This window comes from Salvelinus fontinalis, chromosome 10, assembly GCF_029448725.1.
Source record: "Salvelinus fontinalis isolate EN_2023a chromosome 10, ASM2944872v1, whole genome shotgun sequence".
NCBI classification, from domain to species: domain Eukaryota; kingdom Metazoa; phylum Chordata; class Actinopteri; order Salmoniformes; family Salmonidae; genus Salvelinus; species Salvelinus fontinalis.
The window spans coordinates 6,778,753-6,804,151 of record NC_074674.1 but is presented as its reverse complement, the minus strand read 5'-3'; the positions used below and the strand labels follow the sequence as shown (position 1 = coordinate 6,804,151).

General features: G+C 44.8%; 1 protein-coding gene across 1 annotated transcript in view; it reads left to right on the top strand.

The window, feature by feature from the left end:
* The first annotated feature begins 6,182 nt into the window (after positions 1–6,182).
* LOC129863523 (bifunctional heparan sulfate N-deacetylase/N-sulfotransferase 1-like) overlaps positions 6,183–25,399 on the top strand; it is a 55,371-nt gene continuing 36,154 nt past the window's right edge. The window contains exons 1-5 of the mRNA XM_055935571.1: positions 6,183–6,984; positions 9,652–10,146; positions 17,454–17,541; positions 19,456–19,610; positions 22,943–23,128. Of these exons, the coding sequence (XP_055791546.1) occupies positions 6,430–6,984; positions 9,652–10,146; positions 17,454–17,541; positions 19,456–19,610; positions 22,943–23,128 (1,479 nt within the window). The 5' untranslated portion in view covers positions 6,183–6,429. The remainder of the gene's footprint in view (positions 6,985–9,651; positions 10,147–17,453; positions 17,542–19,455; positions 19,611–22,942; positions 23,129–25,399) is intronic.

Sequence of the window (25,399 nt, the reverse complement as noted above, 5' to 3'; positions counted from 1 at the left end):
CATCTACTTTGTGCATGACACAAGAAATTTGTAACAATTGTTTACAGACAGATTATTTCACTTATAATTCACTGTATCACAATTCCAGTGGGTCAGAAGTTTACATATACTAAGTTAACTGTGCCTTTAAACAGCTTGGAAAATTCCAGAAAATGATGTCATGGCTTTAGAACCTTCTGAAAGACTAATTGACATAATTTGAGTCAATTGGAGGTGTACCTGTGGATGTATTTCAAGGCCAACCTTCAAACTCAGTGCCTCTTGGCTGATTTCTTTTGATTTTCCCATGATGTCAAATAAAGACCTAAAACAAAAATGGCAGACCTCCACAAGTCGGGTTCATCCTTGGGAGCAATTTCCATACGCCTGAAGGTACCACGGTCATCTGTACAAACAATAGTACGCAAGTATAAACACCATGGGACCATGCAGCCGCCATGGACGCGTTCTGTCTCCTAGAGATGAACGTACTTTGGTGTGAAAACTGCAAATCAATCCCAGAACAACAGCAAAGGACCTTGTGAAGATGCTGGAGGAAACCGGTACAAAAGTATCTATACCCACAGTAAAACGAGTCCTATATCGACATAACCTGAAAGGCCGCTCAGCAAGGAAGAAGCCACTTTTCCAAAACCGCCATAAAATAGCCAGACTACGGTTTGCAACTGCACATGGGGACAAATATTGTACTTTTTGGAGAAATGTGCTCTGTTCTGATGAAACAAAAATAGAACTGTTTGGCCATAATGACCATTGTTATGTTTGGAGGAAAAAGGTGGAGGCTTGCAAGCTGAACACCATCCCAACCGTGAAGCACGGGGGTGGCAGCATCATGTTGTGGGGGTGCTTTGCTGCAGGAGGGTCTGGTGCACTTCACAAAATAGATGGCATCATGAGGCAGGAAAATGATGTGGATATATTGAAGCAACATCTCAAGACATCAGTCAGGAAGTTAAAGCTTGGTCGCAAATGGGTCTTCCAAATGGACAATGACCCCAAGCATACTTCCAAAGTTGTGGCAAAATGGCTTAAACAGCTGCAGACTTAATGTTCCTGTGTAGTCATCTTCGAGAGAGTTTCTAAACATGTTGTACCTTTCAGCTCACGCTGTCGGTCACACTGGTTCAATGTAGAGCTAGAACCATTTATCCGCCCGTAGCAACCCGGAAATGTACTGGTCTCCAGAGATTTTAATTCCTACCATTTCATTGTGCACCACGGTCCATATTTTTCTGGTCTCTTAGAGTCTAACCCTTCGTGGCGTCCGGTTCAACACCGTCCGCCTGCTTGGCCTATGTTAATTCTTCACGAGGGGTTTTATGCACCCTGGCAGAAGGTGCGTTCAGTGACATGTCTGTGCTCAGGTGGGTGTGGTCACTGACTGGTTAGACTTTATATGAAAAACAATTATCTCATTTAGAAGGCTAGCATCACATTACATCTTCTCACAAGTAGTTTCATATTTAATTATTTAATTTCCATAACATTTAGATGTATACATCCCAGTTATCAGATTCACATTTGTAGAGGTACAGGTATTTAGTTATACCATCCTTCATGATATCACAAAACAACTACTGTTGGACATGGTTATTCTTTAAATACCCACGGACCATTCCCGATGTTTGGATTACAGAAATATTGTTTCATTATCCAGCCTTTTGGTGTTGTAGTTTTGGCGGGAGGAATCTCCTTTCCCCTCCATCCTGCAAAGCCCAAAGGCAGAGTTTCTACAAGGTATTTACGACCGTCATAAAACGGCCAACGTCACCCCTCCTCCCCCTCTGCGGGGGAGAGAGGGTGCTGTAGACCGGACCCACTGTAATCTGATCCTTCAGATCTTCACAGGATTGTCATGACAATGTTTTTAGAAATGTTAGGAAATGTATTGAAAATGTAATACAGAAACCTAATTTACATAAGTATTCACACCCCTTTGCTATGACACTCCAAATTAAGCTCAGGTGCATCCAATTTCCTTGATCATCCTTGATGTCACTACAAATTGATTGGAGTCCACCTGTGGCCAATTCAATTGTTTGGACGTGAATTCGAAAGAAAGGTCCCACAGCTGACCGTGCAGGAACTGTACCGTGTAGTTCAAGGAACTGTCCGTAGATCTCCGAGGTAGAATTGTGATGAGGCATATACACTGCATTTATATGAACTGTAACTCAGTAAAATCATTGAAATTGTTGCATGTTGTGTTTTTTAAATATTTTTGTAAAGTAGAGATCAGAAGCCTTGCAATTAGCAGATATATGTAAAACAGTCTGAAGGTACACTACAAACGTTTGTGGACACCTGCTTCCAAACTCATGTTCATTAATATGAAGTTCGTCCCCCTTTGCTGCTATAAACAGCCTTTACTCTTCTGGGAAGGCTTTCCACTAGATGTTGGACTTGCTTCCATTCAGCCACCAGCATTAGGGAGGTCGGGCACTGATGTTGGGAGATGAAGCCTGGCTCGCAATCTGCGTTCAAATTCAATGGGGTTGAGGTCAGGGCTCTGTGCAGGCCAGAGAAGTTCGTTCACAACGATCTCGACAAACCATTTCTGTATGGATGCAAGATTGTTTTACTCATGCGGACAGGTATATGTTCCGGGTTGCCTCTGAGAATAACATTGACATATACACTGACACGGGGACTGAGTTCATCAGGAAGTGTATAGGGAATGTTTTTTCCCTATAATACAAACAGTGCAGTTATGCCCTCCATAAGGCAATCAAACAGGCATAACGGTACAGAGACAAAGTGGAGTCGCAACTCAACGGCTCACACACAATGTATGTGTTAGGGACTCCAGACAATCACAGACTACAAAGGGAAACCAGCCACGTCGTGACCACAGACGTCTTGCCATAACATTTAGACAAGCTAAACACCACCGTAGTCCGTTTTGAGGATAACACAGTTCCACAGACGGGGGCTACTCCCAAGGACTGTGGGCTCACGTTCTTAGTGGCCGATGTAAGTAAGACATTTAAGCGTGTTAACCCTCACAAGGCTGCCGGCCCAGACGGTGGCCTGAGGGGGGAGGTTTATGACCCCCATAAATACCTTTCCTCTTTTTCCTCTCTCTACTGTACCGATGTGACTTGAAAATCCCTTTGTTAACATTGAGAGAGTCTGGGAACATCAAAAGGGTGGGGGAACGGAACCATGTTTCTGTAATCCAACCAGCTGAAAATATGCGTTGGTACTAAATGAATATGATGCCAGATCAGTTGGCGTCTGAGACATTATTACTGATGATAGGACGACAAACTGTATCTTGGAAAGTCTGCACATTCTAGTTATCAGATTCACATGGAATTGTTGTGCAATTTAAATGTTTAAATATGAAACTATTTGTGAAAAGATTAAATGTAATTTTAGCTTCCAAATGAGGGAATTGGGTTTTCATGAGTGAACTATGCTCAACTCAGTGGCCCTGCCCATGTGAAGAGACATTGGTTATAAATTATGAAACACACCCTTCTCTCCCCTACTATATAAACCCTGTTATGAAAATGTAACTTCCTGTTCCGAGGACGTTAGGGCGATGGTCCTACGTTAAAAGGGCTCAGATAATAACCTGTTCCAAGGACGTGTGGTTGAAAGGACAAAAGACCACCTATAGAACTAAGTCAACCTTAGGTTCTCTAGCGAAATTAGCATCGAATTTCAATGTGAAGGTGACGACCTACATGCCGGAAGGATGAATTTCGACTATACCAGCCAGAATATAGCATGAGCATATAGCATGGCAACATGGTATGAACTTTGAACTCTTATTCACTAAAGAAGTGATAATTCCTAGCCGTCGCGTTAGCGCAGCAACTGTAGACGTGGGCTAGGAGAGGACGGACAGAGTATCTGTCTACCACAAGACGACGGTACTACCAAGTATCCATTCTACCATCAGACATTCTTCTAAGGACAACCCGGCATCCCATCTACAACCAACCGATCAAAGCGCAGCTCAGATTAAATATTTATTGCATTTTCCTTTTCCAAATGGGCGGTTATTTAGAATGCATAAGATTCTGTATTTACGATAGAGTAGCTGCCTACGGCCCGATAGACGTAGCTTCTCCCTTTGTTCCTCAGTCTTCCCGCTCTTTCATTCAAACCCAACCCCTTTCCTTTGTATAACCAGTCGTCATGTCGACTCCGTCCACCAGGAACATTTTCTTTGACATCATTTGTAATCAATGTATGATCCATTCTGTGTAGATGTAATTCTGTGTGATTATTTAGTAAATAAATAATTAAACCACATTTTGTATTGCTGATTCAACTTGTTAGCCAGCGTTCGTGAAGATAACCAAGAATTTACAACTTTCAGATGAGACTAAATAAGTTGACGATTAAATATTGATGTAAAAGATGACTCGGTCTTTAAGAGTTTATTCGGAAGATAACAGCTCTATAAACATTCTTTCTTGGTGCCCCAACTGTCTAGTTAATTACATTCACCTGATTAGCTTAATCAGGTAATATGAATTACAGAGAAATGATTTTATAGAATAGCATGTCATATCACTTAATCCGGCATAGCCAAAGACACGACAACGGCATCCCTAGCCACGTCCTCAGAGCATGCGCAGACCAGCTGGCTGGAGAGTTTACGGACATATTCAATCTCTCCCTATTGTTTCAAGATGTCCACCATTTGTTGCTGTACCCAAGAAAGCAAAGGTAACTGAACTAAATGAAGCTCAATCATCAAGTTTGCAGACGACACAACAGTAGTAGGCCTTATTACCAACAATGTCAAGACCGTCTACAGGGAGGAGGTGAGGGCCATGGCGGAGTGGTGCCAGGAAAATAACCTCTCAACAAAACAAAGGAGCTGATTGTGGACTTCAGGACACAGCAGAGGGAGCATGTCCACATCCACATTGATGGGGCCATCACATCACTGACAATTTGAAATGGTCCACCCATGCAGACAGTGTGGTGAAGGCACAACAGCGCCTCTTCAACCTCAGGAGGCTGAAGAAATTTGGCTTGGCCCCTAACCCTTACAAACTTTTACAGATGCACCGTTGAGAGCATCCTGTCGGGCTGTATCACCGCCTGGTACGGCAGGGCTCTCCAGAGAATGGTGCGGTCTGCCCAACGCATCACCGGGGGCACACTGCCTGCCCTCCAGGACACCTACAGCACCCGATGTCACAGGAAGGCCAAAAAGACCATGAAGGACATCAACCACCCGAGCCACGGCTGTTCACCCCGCTATCATCCAGAAGGCGAGGTCAGTACAGGTGCATCAAAGCTGGGACCGAGAGACAGAAGCTGTTTTTCAATCTTAAAGCCATCAGTTTTAAGTAGCCGTCACTAGGCCTCCACCCAGTACCCTGCCCTGAACTTAATCACTAGCCGGCTACCTTAGAGGCTGCTGCCCTATTTACATAGTCATGGAATCACTGGTCAGTTTAATAATGGACAATGGTCACTTTAATAACGTTTACATATTGTTTTACTCATTTCATATGTATATACTGTATTCTAGTCAATGCTACACTATTCAACTATTGCTGTATATATACGATTCTATCCTACAGATGTACTAAATATTATATCCACATACCGTCCATAATGTCAATACATCCCATAACATACAGTGCATTTGGAAAGTATTCAGACCCCTTGACCTTTCCCACATTTTGTTACGTAAATCCCCCCCCCCATCAATCTACACACAATATCCCATAATGACAAAGCAAAAACAGGTTTTTAGAAACAAAACAAAAACCCGGAAATATCACATTTACGTAAGTAATCAAACCCTTTACTGAGTACTTTGCTGAAGCACTTTTGGCAGTGATTACATCCTCCAGTCTTCTTGGGTATGACGCTACAAGCTTGGCACACCTGTATTTGGGGAGTTTCTTCCATTATCTTCTCTGCAGATCCTCACCTGTTATCTCTGTGTAAATTTGGAACAATGTACAGTCCTGTTCTAATCTCTGTGTATAACTGGAACACTGAACAGTCCTGTTCTAATCTCTGAATATTTGTCTTTGTCCTCCAGGTCTCCTGGAGAATGCTTTGGGGATGACCTGCTGGAAGAGCAGCACCTTGCTGGACTACCCGTGTGACCCCAGAGAACCATCTTCCGTCACCACCTTTGTCCTTCTGCAAGTCCTGTAGAGAGCCACAGGATTTAGAGCGTAAGCGGTGTCGGGGGGGTGGGGAGGGCAGGGGGCTGGTGGATGGGTTAAAGGCACACATCCCTGTCTGCCAGAGAGCCACCCACCCACACTGATGGTGTCCCCTGCCTATGTTGCTCCCACCACCCCTCGGCAATGGTGACATGAGTACGTGATGGGGAGGAGCCTATTGTATTTTTGAAGAAGAATCTCTACCACCTCCAAAACTACCGTTACATTCTGGTTGTTTTCGCCGTGCACTCTGGGACAGAGTCTGTGCGGGGTGATGTTGCTGCCGACATGCGGTCGCCTCCGGCGGCTCTTCCGTCAGTCTCACTCCTTCACTCTCCAGACCAGCCTGCTGCTCCTCTTCCTCTTCTGCATGGTGAGCGTCCTGGTCTCTGCCTACTTCCTCTACGGAGTCAAGCGGGAGCTGGAGCCGGCGGCGGGGGGCATGGGAGGCCCGGAGGAGGGCACTGCTGACTGGGATGACCGCCGTGCCGCCACACCCTCCACCTCCTCCCGGGCGCTCCCTCCACGCACGGCCAGGCCCTCAGATGCGTTGCGCACTGACCCTGTGGTGCTGGTGTTTGTGGAGAGCCTATACTCCCAGCTGGGACAGGACATTGTGGCCATCCTGGAGTCTGGCCGCTTCCTCTACCGAACCGAGATGGCCCCGGGAAAGGGGGACATGCCAACCTTGACAGACAAGGACCGAGGCCGTTTCACGCTGGTCATCTACGAGAACATCCTGAAGTACGTCAACCTGGACGCTTGGAACAGAGACCTGCTGGACAAGTACTGTGTGGAGTATGGAGTGGGTATCATAGGCTTCTTTAAGGTTAGTATGCAGTGGGTTTTATATGCTTCTTTTAAGATGAGAGCCAGTCACTGATTTCAGCCCAGGACACCGATCCCGTATTGTTATCTTTAATCAGCTGTGTAAACAGTAGAAACAATAGTAAAATAAAGATGCCTGTGAAGCTTTAGAAATTACTAATTTGAATACTAGGGGCACTTGTACTGATTGTGTCCGTCAGATGTTGTTGTAACCTTCATTTAACTAGGCAAGTCAGTTAAGAAAAAAATCGTATTTACATTGACGGCCTACCGGGGAACAGTGGGTTAACTGCCTTGTTCAGGGGCAGAAAGGCCGATTTTTATCTTGTCAGCTCGGGGATTCGATCCAGCAACCTTTCGGTTACTGGCCCAACGCGCTAACCACTAGGCTACCTGCCGCCCCAAATATTTTTGTATTTAAACACCTCTTCAGGCTGACCCCATCATCGTGAATTAGACTCATCAGTTCCCTTCACCCTGACTCTGCACTTGACCCTCTGTCTGCAATAGGCTGCAATCACCACATAGACTAGAAGAAGTCCTGACCTAAGCACTAAATATCCTTTCCCACTCTGGGATATGCAGGTCAGGATTAGAGAAAATAGACACCTAGATTGGTTTCTGTAAGCACATAGTCAAATGACTAGAAAAATAGTATTTTTTCCCCCTAATGTGTACCTCCCTGAATCCGAGGGGGAATTCTGTGGTTTGCGATAAAAGTTTTGAATGAAATATGTGCTCGTTAATTTTTAAATGAGTCCCGGCTGCTTAAAAGGCGGGCAGGTTCCGCCTTGGTGTCATCTACCTCCAAGAGCAGCGAGTACAGTATAATACACACACACACACAGAGGTTTGTATACAGAGTCTGTGCCTGTGGTTGTTTGCCATGCTGTGGCTGGCTGCTACCCTGCTGTTTCTCTAGTACGGTGGTGCTGTCATGGCTCATAGCTCAGCTGATAATGGTCCCGCTGGAACATGGTTCAGCAAATTCACCAGGAGTGGGAGTGGGACTCCGCTGCTTGGCTGCTATAGTACGTCCGCCTGCCTAATTCTCTTTGGTTGAGTCTGAAGTGAACACCCACCTGTTAGAACCACTACACTGGGACCAAGTGGCCTCGCCCAGCCTGCCTGGTCCCAGAGCACTCAAGCAGGGCTACCGCAACTACAGGTTAGATCCCGGCACTAGAGCAGGGCTGTTATAACTACAGGTTAGATCCCGGCACTAGAGCAGGGCTGTTATAACTACAGGTTAGATCCCGGCACTAGAGCAGGGCTGTTATAACTACAGGTTAGATCCCGGCACTAGAGCAGGGCTGTTATAACTACAGGTTAGATCCCGGCACTAGGGCAGGGCTGTTATAACTACAGGTTAGATCCCGGCACTAGGGCAGGGCTGTTATAACTACAGGTTAGATCCCGGCACTAGAGCAGGGCTGTTATAACTACAGGTTAGATCCCGGCACTAGAGCAGGGCTGTTACACCCAGAGGCCAGCCACCAGCACCCTCACTTTTAATTACACCCAGGCAGGGGATAGAGGTTGCTTTAAGCCCTTCTCGTCCTCCCATTAGTCATTGAGCTTAATCCAATATCCATGTAGTTGCTGCATAATTGGAGTAAATCCTCCCCTTCTAAACTAGCACTAGAGTCAGTCTCCTCATAATTCACCCAGGGTTAGGCTATGTTAAGAACTGCACCCTTTTCCGGCTGTTTTGTGGCCGTTTGGCCAATCAGCCCGCAGTAACCCTGAGCGATTAACCATGTTGCCATGACGCACCGAGGGCTAGTATTTGATATACCATCCTAGTCCCTAATATATATATATCTGACTGAGAGGTATAGCTATAGGTCAATATTGCATGTGATGTTGAATTCCTTAAGTTAATATACAGACGGATATATGCATAGTAAATCATATTCTTTAAAGTATGATATTGCCAGTGGCTCTGAGAGCAAAGCAGCATCTGCTAAACCACAGAATTATGGTTTGACAGGTTCAGGATGACTCACTGCCTGGGGCTGCTGTGACTGTGATTGATTTGTTTAGAATCGCCAAATGCTGTTTATCACTGATCAATACAACAGTTACGGGGCTCCTGCTCTGAATGTAAACAAAGAAATAATGGGCAGAGGGTTCACCTACGTATTTATCCCCCCCCCCCCCCCCCCCCCCACACACACACAAATGGATAGGACAGGGAAATAGGATACCTAGTCAGTTGCACAACTGAATGCATTCAGTGGAAATGTGTCTTCTGCAATTAACCCTACCCCTTCAAATTAGAGATATGTGGGGGGGGGCTTCCTTAGTTGGCACCCGGGGGTTAACTGCCTTGCTCAAGGGCAGAATGGTAGATTTTGCCACCTTGCCGGCTTGGGGTTTCGAAACACCGACCAACGCTCTTAACCGCTAGGCTACCTGCACACAAACAGAAATGTACACACATACACACGACCCACGCATAGCCACACTTATGGGAATTATAGAGCCCCTTTACCTCTTTGGTAATGAATCTCTGAATCGGTGTCTATTGTGTGTAGGAGAATTGTAAGTAACATTGCCAGGTATGTAATCATCTCAAGGATAAAGTGTGCAAATGTTTTCACCAGGAAACTAACTGTAAACAGAAATGCAGCTGACTCCATCTCTCCCTTGTCCTCTCTCCCAGGCCAATGAGAACAGCCTACTTAGTGCCCAGTTGAAGGGCTTCCCCCTCTTCCTCCATTCCAACCTGGGCCTGAAGGACTGCAGCGTCAACCCCAAGTCCCCCCTGCTCCTCATCACTAAGGCCCGGGAGGTGGAGCGAGGCCCCCTACCCGGAGATGACTGGACTGTCTTCCAGTCCAACCACTCTACCTACGAGCCTGTTCTCTTAGCCAGGACCCGGGTGCCTGACCTGGGCATGTCTGGGGTGGGGATGGGGGTGGGTAGCAGCCCCCTCCATGCCTCTGTTGTCCAGGATCTGGGGCTTCACGACGGCATCCAGCGGGTGCTCTTCGGCAACAACCTCAACTTCTGGCTGCACAAGCTGGTGTTTGTGGACGCTGTGGCCTTCCTGACGGGCAAGAGGCTGTCTCTGGCTCTAGATCGCTACCTGCTGGTGGACATCGATGACATCTTCGTGGGCAAGGAGGGCACCCGCATGAAGGTCTCAGATGTCAAGGTAAGCATCTGCGGTGGATTGGTCTTTTGTAAGGTGGGTTTTGTGTGTGTAAGAAGTTGGTTTACTTGTGTGGGTATGTGTGTAATCGCTCATTATCTGTAATCGCTTATCTGTTGCATCGCAATCTGCCTTATTCTATTACTGGTGCATACATACTTCCCAGAGATCCATGCTGTGTGATGGTGAGTAACAGTGAGTCATGCAGGTGTCAGTGCCAGAGGCAGACCTGACCGTGATTGAAGGAGACAGAAGGTGAGACCACCAGGTCACAATACTATGTAGGACAGAGTCCATGCTAGAGCTGTGCAAATGTGGCACAGGTGCAGTCACCAACATGTCTGTCCCCTGGGGGGCCGACTTGAGGACAGGGGGACACAGTTGGGCTGACTGCCATGGCAGTCTCACCCTGCCATTTTCACTGTCTATATCCCCTCAACAGCCAGAGAGAGAGAAGAATGGAGGGAGGGATAGAGAGAGAAGGATGGAGAGGAAGGATTAGTGCAGCAGAGTGTAACAGAATATATTTTCTTGTATTTCCATCCAAAGCCTCGTTTGAAAGTAGAATAAGACTCCGTTACTGGATTCCCTCCACACAGCCTCCTCAGCTCAGACAAACGCTTATTACAAACTAAAGGTCAGGAGCCGCCCTCCAGCGTTCTTCCACATCTTGTTCCCTCAAACCCAGAGGACAGTCTTTGTCCGTACAGCCTCCCTCCCGCAGCAGTAGGGTATGAAGCTCAGTTTAACCACTCTTCTCCAGCTTTGCTTTGTGTGATGAGTTGCTGTTCAAAGGGCATCCACAGACTCGCCTGCAGCATAAATATTTGATACAGCTTTGTTGTTTTCTCTTCTCCCTCCCCCGTTGCGAGGGAGTGACTTTCAGTGAAGAGTGGGGAATGAACACATAAACACAATCAAAGCAGTCTTGTTGAGTTGTCTTGTATGTCGGCGGGCCACAACAGTGTTAAATATGAATCAGGCTCTGATTGAGACGTGGGAAAAATGGGGGGGGGGGGGGACTAAACCTAAAAAACAAATAGATGCAGATGCAAAGTGAATATGGAAAGGGTATTGAGGGATGAGATCAGTTTGAATATGGATACGTTAATGAAGGGGGGATGTGTGGACTGAATACTACTGCTAACTACAGTCCTTATAGAAAATCAAATCAAGCTTTATTTATAAAGCACATTTCAGGCATGGAATGTAATGTGCTGCACAGGAAAAAATTTATAAACAATGAAAATAAATTCTGAATTATTTACAACAAACATAAGATTAAAAAAATAAAGGAATGGCCATCTGAATGACAAAAAAACACTTGAAGGAAAAGCAAAGCTAAGAAGATGTTTTAAGATCTCTGAAATATGTCCACAGTTTCAGGCCCTCAGGTTCTCTCGCAGGCTATTCCAGAGGCTGGGGGAATAACCAAAGGCTGCCTCTCCCTGTCTCTTGGTTCTAGGCTTTGGTATAGTTAAAAGGCCAGTACCAGAGGACCTGAGGGACCTACTGGGTACATAACTTAAAAGCATGTCTGACATGTATTGGGATGCACAATCGTGGATTGATTTCAAAACCAATACAACTCACAGGCAGCCAGTGCAGAGACCCTTAAAACCAGTCTGTGTGCTCTCTGTATGGTCTTAGTCAGTACCTGTGCTGCAACATTATGTATGTTTTGCAGTTGATCAATGGCTTTCTTGGGTAGACCAGACAGGAGAAAATCACAGTAGTCAAGCCTGCTTGTAATAAAAGCTTATCAGCCTGAGAGAGAAACGGCCACACCTCGGTAAAAAGCTATTTTGGTCACATTCCTATTGTGTGACTCAAAAGTTCAGATTCTAAAATAACACCTGCTTTCTGATAACCCTGCCAAGGGTTAACATACACTGCTCAAAAAAATAAAGGGAACACTAAAATAACACATCCTAGATCTGAATGAATGAAATATTCTTATTAAATACTTTTTTCTTTACATAGTTGAATGTGCTGACAACAAAATCACACAAAAATTATCAATGGAAATCAAATTTATCAACCCATGTAGGTCTGGATTTGGAGTCACACTCAAAATTAAAGTGGAAAACCACACTACAGGCTGATCCAACTTTGATGTAATGTCCTTAAAACAAGTCAAAATGAGGCTCAGTAGTGTGTGTGTGTGGCCTCCACGTGCCTGTATGACCTCCCTACAACGCCTGGGCATGCTCCTGATGAGGTGGCGGATGGTCTCCTGAGGGATCTCCTCCCAGACCTGGACTAAAGCATCCGCCAACTCCTGGACAGTCTGTGGTGCAATGTGGCGTTGGTGGATGGAGCAAGACATGATGTCCCAGATGTGCTCAATTGGATTCAGGTCTGGGGAACGGGCGGGCCAGTCCATAGCATCAATGCCTTCCTCTTGCAGGAACTGCTGACACACTCCAGCCACATGAAGTCTAGCATTGTCTTGCATTAGGAGGAACCCAGGGCCAACCGCACCAGCATATGGTCTCACAAGGGGTCTGAGGATCTCATCTCGGTACCTAATGGCAGTCAGGCTACCTCTGGCGAGCACATGGAGGGCTGTGCGGCCCCACAAAGAAATGCCACCCCACACCATGACTGACCCACCGCCAAACCGGTCATGCTGGACGATGTTGCAGGCAGCAGAACGTTCTCCACGGCGTCTCCAGACTCTGTCACGTCTGTCACATGTGCTCAGTGTGAACCTGCTTTCATCTGTGAAGAGCACATGGCGCCAGTGGCGAATTTTCCAATCTTGGTGTTCTCTGGCAAATGCCAAACGTCCTGCACGGTGTTGGGCTGTAAGCACAACCCCCACCTGTGGACGTCGGGCCCTCATACCACCCTCATGGAGTCTGTTTCTGACCGTTTTAGCAGACACGTGCACATTTGTGGCCTGCTGGAGGTCATTTTACAGGGCTCTGGCAGTGCTCCTCCTGCTCCTCCTTGCACAAAGGCGGAGGTAGCGGTCCTGCTGCTGGGTTGTTGCCCTACTACGGCCTCCTCCACGTCTCCTGATGTACTGGCCTGTCTCCTGGTAGCGCCTCCATGCTCTGAACACTACGCTGACAGACACAGCAAACCTTCTTGCCACAGCTCGCATTGATGTGCCATCCTGGATGAGCTGCACTAGCTGAGCCACTTGTGTGGGTTGTAGACTCCGTCTCATGCTACCACTAGAGTGAAAGCACCGCCAGCATTCAAAAGTGACCAAAACATCAGCCAGGAAGCATAGGAACTGAGAAGTGGTCTGTGGTCACCACCTGCAGAACCACTCCTTTATTGGGGGTGTCTTGCTAATTGCCTATCATTTCCACCTGTTGTCTATTCCATTTGCACAACAGCATGTGAAATTTATTGTCAATCAGTGTTGCTTCCTAAGTGGACAGTTTGATTTCACAGAAGTGTGATTGACTTGGAGTTACATTGTGTTGTTTAAGTGTTCCCTTTATTTTTTTGAGCAGTGTATATAACTAAACCCTACCGGACTCAAAATCCAACCTTGTGGAACGCCACATGTGATGTGTGTTTCCTCTGAATTATGTTCTCTAAAGGTGACAAAATCTCGACCGGTTAAACAGGTCCTAAACCAATTTAGAACTGGACCGGACATCCAACCCACCTCTACAGTCTGTCCAGAAGGTCATCATGGTTAACATTGTCGGATGCAGCACTTAAATCCAAGAATACAAGGACAGAGAGCTGTTTGGCATCTGTGATCATTTACCGCTTTAACTAAGGCTGTCTCTCTGCTGTGGTGGGAAAAATATATATATATTTACTGTTTGAAAACCAATTTCTCCAGAATTTTGCACTGTTTTTAGTGCAGTGGGGAAAGTGCCCGTGAACAGGGAGGGATTTAACAATAGCCTGCACTATTTCAGATATGCAATTAAAAACTGGTTTGAATAGGATTGAGAAGGCAGGTTGAAGGCTTAAATTGTGATATCACTTTCCTGAGCACGTCTGTGTAAACGAGGGGGTAAAAAATCCATAGTTCCTTTGCGTGGTAGGCTAGGGCACATATCATTAAACTTCTCATCAAGGCTTGCTTGACTGATACCCAGCCTCATGTTGGTTATCTTATCTCTGAAATATGCCGCAAACTCATCACATTTAGATGGGAGGAAAGTTCACATAGGTTTGAGGGGGTAGGATTTATCAGGCCATCAATGGTTGAGAAGAACACTCTGGAATTATTCTGATTAATAGTGATCAAGTTAGAAAAATGAGTCCGTCTGGCATTTCTAATTGCCTTGTTATATATGCCAAGTTACTGTCTCAGAACATCATAATGGACCTGCAACTTTAACTTTCTCCACTGCCAGTCTTCCTTTCTGCAATTTCTCTTTAATTGATTAGATGCCTCACTCATTCAAGGGGCTCTTTGTTTGGATGGGGCCTTTTTCAACTCTACTGGAGCTATGGCATCAATGGTTACTCTTAATTTGATGTTAAAGTTATTAACTGAATCATCACAAGAGGAAGGCAGAATAGGTGGTGGCGTATTGTTCATACACGCAATAAAATCTGTCGCAACTTCAAAGGTAAGATAGTGTTTCTTAATAATGCGCTATGGGCAACAAGGTCGTAAAAAATCTGTAGTGGTGATCAGATAAAGCAACATCAACAATAGAGGATATGTCAAAAGAACGACCCTTGGTAATAACCAGGTCCAGAGTATGGCCACAGGTAGGGTGGGCCCAGTAACATGTTGGATCAAGTCCGTAGAGCTCAGTAGATTCAGTAATTAAATGGCCTTGGAGTCAGTCTCTTTTTCTTTACTGGCCTTTACAGGGCCACTTTGCCCCTGGGTCATCTGCCTCGAGGTAACCAATGGAATAACAACCAAATGATTAATATTACAGCCACATTTTCTGACAGTCTCGAATCTAACAGAATGATAGGAGATTACCTTTTCTAAACTCACTAGAAGGCAGAGTATAAAAAAACACATTGATTATGTTACTCACAATAACCATAGTGCCATTTGTACAGGAGTTGATATGGTTTCCAAGTCCTCTGTTGCTTTTTCTGACATGGAGGACTGGAGCACCACCAGACCCTGTCTGTCAGTCTTTAAAACGGTTTGCAATGTTGCTGGAAATTATCCTGGAACCCTGACTCATCGACAGCTTTGCTATAGGAGTAATTTAAAAATGAGATGTGGTTTACCTAAGTTACAGCAAGGTCGGTGTACAGCAAGTTCGGTATACTTAGAAAGCAGGTTATCCTTTTCCCGCAGCCGAGCTAACAGCAGGAGGATATCTTCCCTAAACTGCTTGATGGTGGTGCATTTAGGGCAAACAAATCCCTGTCTATTTTCCAGTTCTACCTTATCTTCATCTTGTGATTGTGTGGAAATCATCTAACACCTAAGGCATTTGTGCCCAGCCGGGGATAAAAACACCCGTGGGCTAACACTGTTAGCATTAGCCTGATTTGCTAATGCTAGCATTAGCATTAGCCTGATTTGGCACTGAGCATCAATACATTATCCATCCCCCACACTGTCAACCAAGAGTCAAGACTAAACCGATTCACCTTGGTGGTATGCAGACTGGTTTTATATTGTTCTTAAAGATTTCACACAAACCAGAAAAATATTAAAAATATTTCTGAAACGATATATTCACAGTATTATGAATGAATTGTGGTTAATTTGGTAGTATTTCGTAGTGTGACTGATTTTACTATTTGCAATAGTACTGTACAAAGTTAGAGGTGCACTATTTGATAGATTCCCCCGCTCCCCCTACCTCGGGCTTCCAGTGGGGAGACCTGAGGTCAACCTACCCTCGCCCTCCTCCCCATCTCGTACTTCTGAGTGGGAGACTTTCCCAGGCAGTAGCCTGCCTAGCTTACAAATTAGAATCAGGGAGCTCACTCCGACAAGATGAATTGACCCACAGTTCCACATGGTGACATGATATTGACGTGACGTGCAAATGAGCAATAGAAAACCGATCACGCAAATGTCACCATTCCAAAGAAAAATAGTGTGGCCGCCCCGTACCGCCCCCGGCAAGATTACGCCCTGGGCGGCTGCCCATGTCGCCTATACCTAAATCTGCCACTGACATTGCAGAATCCTTAGCAATACAAACTTTAGCTACAATTTAAGTATTTGATGAAGACTATACTGAACAAAAATATAAACGCATCATGTAAAGTGTTGGTCCCATAAAAGATCCCAGTGATTTTCCGTATGCACTAAAAGCTTATTTCTCTCTTATTTTGTGCACAAATTTGTTTACATCCCTGTTGGTGAGTATTTCTCCTTTGCCAAGATAATCCATCCATCTAACAGGTGTGGCATATCAAACAGCATTATCATTAGACGGGTGCAGGCTTGTGCAGGGGACAACAAAAGGCCGTTCGGAAATGTTATGTTTTGTCACAACACAACGCCATAGATGTCTCAAGTTTTGAGGGCGCTTGCAATTGGCATGCTGACTGCAGAAATGTCCACCGGAGCTGTTGCTAGAGAATTGAATGTAATTTCTCTACCATACCACTCCAACGTCGTTTTAGAGAATTTGGCAGTACGTCCACCCAGCCTCACAACCGCAGACCATGTGTAACCACGCCAGCCCAGGACCTCCACATCAGGCTTCAGCTGCAGGATCGTCTGAGACCAGTCACCTGGACAGCTGATGAAACTGAGGATTATTTCTGTCTATAATAAAGCCCTTTTGTGTGGAATAAACTAATTCTGTTTTGGCTGGGCCTGGCTCCCAAGTGGGTGGGCCTATGCCCATCCATGGCTGCGCCCCTGCCCAGTCATGTGAAATCCATAGATTAGGGCCTAATTTATTTCAATTGACTGATTTCCTTACATGAACTGTAACTCAGTAAATTCGTTGAAATTGTTGCATGTTGCGTTTGATATTTTTCAGTATATTTCATAACAACAACAAACCGAGTGTAGACCGAGTGTAGACCGAGTGTAGACCGAGTGTAGACCGAGTGTAGACCGAGTGTAGACCGAGTGTAGACCGAGTGTAGACCGAGTGTAGACCGAGTGTAGACCGAGTGTAGACAGTGCTCTGTTGCGCGCTCTGATGACATCTGTTGCGAGTGACAAAGAATGCATATGTGGTGGCCTAGTGGTCTAAGAAACTTCCTCTGACACACACGACGTATCGCTGCTAGCATAGGCTCTTTCAGCACACTTTCTCCTACCTTTCAGCTCCATCTCTCTCTATCCAATAAACATACAACATACTTAAACATATATGTATTTAAAAGAGGGAATGCATGTGAATGAGTCTTAAGTTGTCCCTGTCCCCTCTGTCTAGGCCCTACTGGAGACCCAGAATGACCTCCGAACCTCTGTCCCCAACTTCACCTTCAACCTGGGCTTCTCTGGGAAGTTCTTCCATACTGGTGGGTGGAGTGGACAGACAGACCCACTGCATGACTGTAACACTCAGGGGGATCAAATACAATGTCTTATGGCAGACAATCATCAATAATCTCTCATGGACAGACTACGTAAACATTTGACCAAATGACACGTGATTTTAGTTCTGGGTTAACTGAGATTAGATCATCAGTTACTTCACACAAAAAAATGCATGGATCAAATGTCCAAATCAATTATTGCATTACTGTTGATGCTTAATATAATGAACTTGCTTTAAGATTTGCCCAGCACATACACTACCAGTCAAAAGTTTGGATGCCTACTCATTCAAGGGTTTTTCTTAGTTTTGATTATTTTCTACATTATAGAATAATAGTGAAGACATCAAAACTATGAAATAACACATATGGAATCGTGTAGTAAACAAAAAAAGTGTTAAACAAATCAAATATATTTGAGATTCTTCAAAGTAGCCACCGTTTGCCTTGATGACAGCTTTGCACCTGCTTGGAATTCTCTCAACCAGATTCATGAGGTAGTCACTAGGAATGCATTTCAATTAACAGGTGTGCCTTGTTAAAAGTTAATTTGTGGAATTTATTTCCTTAATATGTTTGAGCCAATCAGTTGTGTTGTGACAAGGTAGGGGTGGTATACAGAATATAGCCCTATTTGGTAAAAGACCAAGTCCATATTATGGCAAGAACAGCTCAAATAAGCAAAGAGAAACGACAGTCCATCATTACTTTAAGACATGAAGGTCAGTCAATCCGGAACAATTCAAGAACTTTGAAAGTTTCTTCAAGTGCAGTCTCAAAAACCATCAAGCGCTATGATGAAACTGGCTCTCATGAGGACTGCCACAGGAAAGGAAGACCCAGAGTTACCTCTGCTGCAGAGGATAAGTTCATTAGAGTTACCAGCCTCAGAAATTGCAGCCCAAATAAATGCTTCACAGAGTTCAAGTAACAGACGCATCTCATCATCAACTGTTCAGAGGAGACTTTGTGAATCAGGCCTTCATGGTCGAATTGCTGCAAAGAAACCACTACTAAAGAACACCAATAGGAATAATAGACTTGCTTGGGCCAAGAAACACAAGCAATGGACATTAGACTGGTGGAAATCTGTCCTTTTGGTCTGAGTCCAAATTAGAGAATTTTGGTCCCAACTGCTGAGTCGTTGTGAGAAGCAGAGTAGGTGAACGGATGATCTCTGCATGTGTGCTTCTCACCGTGAAGCATGGAGGAGGAGGTGTGATGGTGTGGGGTGCCTTGCTGGTGACACTGTCTGTGATCTATTTAGAATTCAAGGCACACTTAACTTGCATGATTACCACCGCATTCTGCAGCAATACGCCATCCCATCTGGTTTGCGCTTAGTGGGACTATGTTTTTCAACAGGACAATGACCCAACACACATCCAGGCTGTGTAAGGGCTATTTGACCAAGGAGAGAGATGGTGTGCTGCATCAGATGACCTGACCTCCACAATCACCCGACATCAACCCAATTGAAATGGTTTGGGATGAGTTGGAAAGCAGAGTGAAGGAAAAGCAGCCAACAACTGCTCAGTATATTTGGGAACTCCTTCCAGTTGAAGCTGGTTAAGAGAATGCCAAGAGTGTACAAAGCTGTCATCAAGGCAAAGGGTGGCTACTTTGAAGAATTTTAAATGTATTTAGATTTGTTTAACACTTTTTGGGTTACTTCATGATTCCAAATGTGTTATTTCATAGTTTTTATGTCTTCACTATTATTCTATGACGTAGAAAATCGTACAAATAAAGAAAAACCCTTGAATGAGTAGGTGTGACCAAACTTTTGACTGATACTGTATATCTAGGTTTTCAACACCAGCACACACCCTTGCCCATGCCATGTCTGTATATATGTAGACTAGACTAAATCCCCTCTGTGTTTCTATGCTCCAGGTACAGATGAGGAGGACCTGGGGGATGACCTGCTCCTCTCCTATGGGAAGGAGTTCTGGTGGTTCCCCCACATGTGGAGTCACATGCAGCCCCACCTCTTCCACAACCAGTCGGTGCTAGCTGAACAGATGCTCCTCAACAGGAGGTTTGCACAGGTAGGTTGGGGGGTCCTGCTCTATGCTGACTGGGGGTACTACTGTTGGTAAAAAAATATTTGAATGAATGTTATAATTTCGTTGACAAAAAATTGATAAAAAAATAAATAACAAATATATACAGTTGAAATCGAAAGTTTAAATATACTTAGGTTGCCTCCCGGGTGGCGCAGTCGTCTAGGGCACTGCATCGCAGTGCTAGCTACGTCACCAGAGTCTCTGGGTTCGCGCCCAGGCTCTGTCGCAGCCGGCCGCGACCGGGAGGTCCGTGGGGTGACGCACAATTGGCATAGCGTCGTCCGGGTTAGGGAGGGTTTGGCCGGTAGGGATATCCTTGTCTCATCGCGCTCCAGCGACTCCTGTGGCGGGCCGGGCGCAGTGCGCGCTAACCAAGGGGGCCAGGTACACGGTGTTTCCTCCGACACATTGGTGCGGCTGGCTTCCGGGTTGGAGGCGCGCTGTGTTAAGAAGCAGTGCGGCTTGGTTGGGTTGTGCTTCGGAGGACGCATGGCTTTCGACCTTCGTCTCTCCCGAGCCCGTACGGGAGTTGTAGCGATGAGACAAGATAGTAATTACTAGCGATTGGATACCACGAAAATTGGGGAGAAAATGGGATAAAATTAATAAATAAAAAAAATAAAAAAATATATATATACACTTAGGTTGGAGTCATTAAAACTCAACCACTCTACAAATTTCTTGTTAACAAACTATAGTTTTGGCAAGTCGGTTAGGACATCTACTTCGTGCATGACACAAGTAATTTTTCCAACAATTGTTTACATACAGATTATTTCACTTATAATTCACTGTATCACAATTCCAGTGGGTCAGAAGTTTACATATACTAAGTTAACTGTGCCTTTAAACAGCTTGGAAAATTCCAGAAAATGATGTCATGGCTTTAGAAGCTTCTGATAGGCTAATTGACATCATTTGAGACAATAGGTGGTGTACCTGTGGATGTATTTCAAGGCCAACCTTCAAACTCAATGCCTCTTTGCTTGACATCATGGAAAATCTAAAGAAATCAGCCAGAAAGAAATAAGTTCTCGACCTCCAAGTCTGGTTCATCCTTGGGAGCAATTTCCAAATGCCTGAAGGTACCACGTTCATCTGTACAAACAATAGTACGCAAGTATGAACACCATGGGACCACGCAGCCGTCATACCGCTCAGGAAGGAGACGCATTCTGTTTCTTAGAGATTAATGTACTTTGGTGCGAAAAGTGCAAATCAATCCCAGAACAACAGCAAAGGACCTTGTGAAGAAACTTATGGAAACCGGTACCAAAGTATCTATATCCACAGTAAAAATGAGTCCTATATTGACATAACCTGAAAGTCCACTCAGCAAGGAAGAAGCCACTGCTCCAAAATCACCATTAAAAAAGCCAGACTACGGTTTGCAACTGCACATGGTGACCAAGATCGTACTTTTTGGATTAATGTCCTCTGCTCCGATGAAACAAAAATGGAACTGTTTGGCCATAATGACCATCGTTATGTTTGGATGAAAAAGGGGGACGCTTGCAAGCCGAAGAACACCATTCCAACCGTGAAGCACGGGGGTGGCAGCATCATGTTGTGGGGGTGCTTTGCTGCAGGAGGAACTGGTGCACTTCACAAAATAAATGGCATCATGAGGAAGGGAAAATTATGTGGATATATTGAAGCAACATCTCAAGACATCAGTCAGGAAGTTAAAGCTTGGTCTCAAATGGGTCTTCCAAATGGACAATGACCCCAAGCATTCTTCCAAAGTTGTGACAAAATGGCTTAAGGACAACTAAGTCATGGTATTGGAGTGGCCATCACAAAGCCCTGACCTCAATCCCAAAGAAGATTTGTGGGCAGAACTGAAAAAGTGTGTGCGAGCAAGGAGGCCTATAAACCTGACTCAGTTACACCAGCTCTGTCAGGAGCAATGGGCCAAAATTCACCCAAATTGTGGGAAGCTTGCTACCCAAAACATTTGACTCAAGTTAAAAAATTTAAAGGCAATCCTACCAAATACTAATTGTGTGTATGTAAACTTCTGACCCACTGGGAATATGATGAAAGAAATAAAAGCTGAAATAAATCATTATCTTTACTATTATTCTGACAATTCACATTCTTAAAATAAGTGGTGATCCTAACTGACCTAAGAGAAGGAATGTTTACTAGGATTAAATGTCAGGAACTGTGAAACTGAGTTTAAATGTATTTATTTAAGGTGTATGTAAACTTCTGACTTCAACTGTGTGTGTGTATACATATATATATATATATAGTAGAATAATAGTGAAGACATGCAATTATCTCATCATAAATGCAATCATCTTTTCAGCAAATGCTTAATAAGAGCACAGTTGTGAGCTGCGGTCGCTTCTATCCTTTAGCAGGTGTTAGTGCTGATAGAACTGGGAGGATGAGCCAGGTAGTTTCCAGTCTTTCACTATGTGATAATCTTCACATACATACACTACCTGTCAAAAGTTTTAGAACACCTGCTCATTCAAGGGTTTTTCTTTATTTTTACTATTTTCTACATTATAGAATAATAGTGAAGACATCAAAACTATGAAATAACACATGGAATCATGTAGTAACCAAAAAAGTATCATGTAGTAACCAAATCAAAATATATTTTAGATGCGAGATTCTTCAAAGTAGCCACCCTTTGCCTTGATGACAGCTTTGCACACTCTTGGCATTCTCTCAACCAGCTTCACCTGGAATGCTTTTCCAACAGTCTTGAAGGTGTTCCCACTTATGCTGAGCACTTGTTGGCTGCTTTTCCTTCACTCTGCGGTCCGACTCATCCCAAACCATCTCAATTGGGTTGAGGTTGGGTGAGGTTGGAGGCCAGGTCATCAGATGCAGCACACTCCATCCCTATCCTACTTGGTCAAATAGCCCTAACACAACCTGTAGGTTGTCCTGTTGAAAAACAAAAACAAATGATTGTCCCACTAAGCTCAAACCAGATGGGATGGAGTATCGCTGCAGTATGCTGTGGTAGCCATGCTGGTTAAGTGTGTCTTGAATTCTAGATAAATCACTGACAGTGTCACCAGCAAAGCACCATCACACCTCCATCTCAAGGCAAAGGGTGGCTGCTTTGAAGAATCTCAAATATAAAAAATATATTTTGATTTAACACTTTTGGTTACTACATGAATCCGTATATGTTATTTCATAGTTTCGGTGTCTTCACTATTATTGTGCAATGTAGAAAATAGTAAAAAATAAAGAAAAACCTGTGTGTGTGTGTGAATTTATGTATTAATAGCAAGGGTGATTTAAATGCTAACAATGTGTTGAATCCACTGGTTGTCTCTTCCCAGGAGTATGGCATCCCCACCAACATGGGCTACGCGGTGGCTCCCCACCACTCTGGGGTGTACCCCGTCCACGTCCAGCTGTACGACGCTTGGAAGAAGGTGTGGGGCATCAAGGTGACCAGCACGGAGGAGTACCCCCACCTCAAACCTGCCCGCTTCAGACGAGGATTCTACCACAGTGGCATCAGTGTAAGGACTCACCCCTATTCCCCCCCCCCCCCTCTCTCTCTCTCTCTCTCTCTCTCTCTCTCACTCACACACTCACACTCTCACACTAGGTTCTACTGTACGTATAAACTAGCAATTCTTGAAACTAAGTCTTAGTTGGTATTTTCAGTCCTGGGTTTGTGCTCAATAATTTAACTAGAAGTATTAAATTAGGCTGTTTGAAGTATTTACTCTGGTTTAAGTGTAGACAGATGCATTGCACCTCTGTCTTTTGGGAAGTGCTGGGTATTGGAATCCTTGCGTGTGCCTTTGAAAGGACAAAGCTTTATTTTTTTGGTGTGCTTGAACAATTTAGTTTAGCTGTTGGGAACAACGCGCTGAGTAGAGTGAAGGATCAGTAGTGCTGAAGTACTCGTGTTGCCATGCCCTAGTGGCGTGGTCTTTTCACTGCCCCTCAGTGTCTGTGTCTCTCTCTCTGCTCCTCCCCACACCCCATGGAATAAAGCATGCTGACAGACAGATGGAGCAGTGTGAATGATCATTATGGAAATTGCCATGTTTATCACTCTCAACAAGACAATCTCACCGCAAATGACAGCCTTGGCAAAATCAACAAAGACAACTGCTAGCTTGTGATGTGACAAGAACATTCAATTTTTTTTGACAAATGTTAATCTGTCTGTCAATGCCAATTTATGTACAGTATCTTTACAAAGTGTAATTTTATGTCCATATGCTTGGCCTGGACATAAACAACAGCTTGCCTCTTTAAGAAATGTATGCTTAAATGTCTCAGATTTTAGAGCTTAAAGACATTTGTATTTTATTAATGTACCAACTTTGTTGTGATTTTTTTATTTTTTTTCCATTATCCTGGTAGAATACTCCTGTTCTAGACCCAGCAGTTTTCTGTTATATGTCTGGTGGAAGAGTGTGATGTCACGAAGATGTTAATTCCGATCTCGACACGTCCCTGTGAAATATACACCGGGAACTTGGCAGAGACTCTGAGGTGTCTCTTCTCTTCTTTCTTCCACTCTCTCTTTCCCCTTAATCAGCAGTCTGTGACTCCCGTTAGCTGTGACCCGCTCTGTGTTTTATAAAGCAGAGAGAGAAAAGCCTGTGAGCTTCAGTCTGTATCCAGCCTTCCCTTCCTTTCTCTTTCTAAGCATCTCAGTACTGCCTTAGCTGCTGCTTCTACCCCTAGCCCTAGCTAGCAAAGATTACTGCCTGATCGATACACCGTGTAGCTAGCTAACATCACAGCCTGATAGATACACTGTGTAGCTAGCTAACATCACAGCCTGATGGATACACTGTGTAGCTAGCTAACATCACAGCCTGATAGATACACTGTGTAGCTAGCTAACATCACAGCCTGATAGATACACCGTGTAGCTAGCAAAGATTACAGCCTGATCGATACACCGTGTAGCTAGCTAACATCACAGCCTGATAGATACACTGTGTAGCTAGCTAACATCACAGCCTGATAGATGCACTGTGTAGCTAGCTAACATCACAGCCTGATGGATACACCATGTAGCTAGCTAACATCACAGCCTGATGGATACACCATGTAGCTAGCTAACATCACAGCCTGATGGATACACTGTGTAGCTAGCTAACATCACAGCCTGATGGATACACTGTGTAGCTAGCTAACATCACAGCCTGATGGATACACCGTGTAGCTAGCTAACATCACAGCCTGATGGATACACTGTGTAGCTAGCTAACATCACAGCCTGATGGATACACTGTGTAACTAGCTAACATTACAGCCTGATAGATGTTGAGATTGTGTTGTTGACCATGTGGTGCAAGGACAACAACCTCTCCCTCAACGTGATCAAGACAAAGGCGATGATTGTGGACTACAGGAAAAGGAGGACTGAGCACGCCCCCATCCTCATCGACAGGGCTGTAGTGGAGCAGATTGAGAGCTTCAAGTTCCTTGGTGTCCACATCACCAGCAAACTAACATGGTCCAAGCACACCAAGACAGTCGTGAAGAGGGCACGACAAAACCTATTCCCCGTCAGGAGACTGCAAAGTTTTGGCATGGGTCCTCAGATCCTAAAGGTTTTACAGCTGCACCATCGAGAGCATCCTGACGGGTTGCATCACTGCCTGGTATGGCAACTGCTCCGCATCCGACTGCAAGGCACTACAGAGGGTAGTGTGTACGGCCCAGTACATCACCAGGACGAAGCTTCCTGCCATCCGGGACCTCTATGCCAGGCGGTGTTGGAGGAAGGCCCAAAAATTGTCAGACTCCAGCCACCCTAG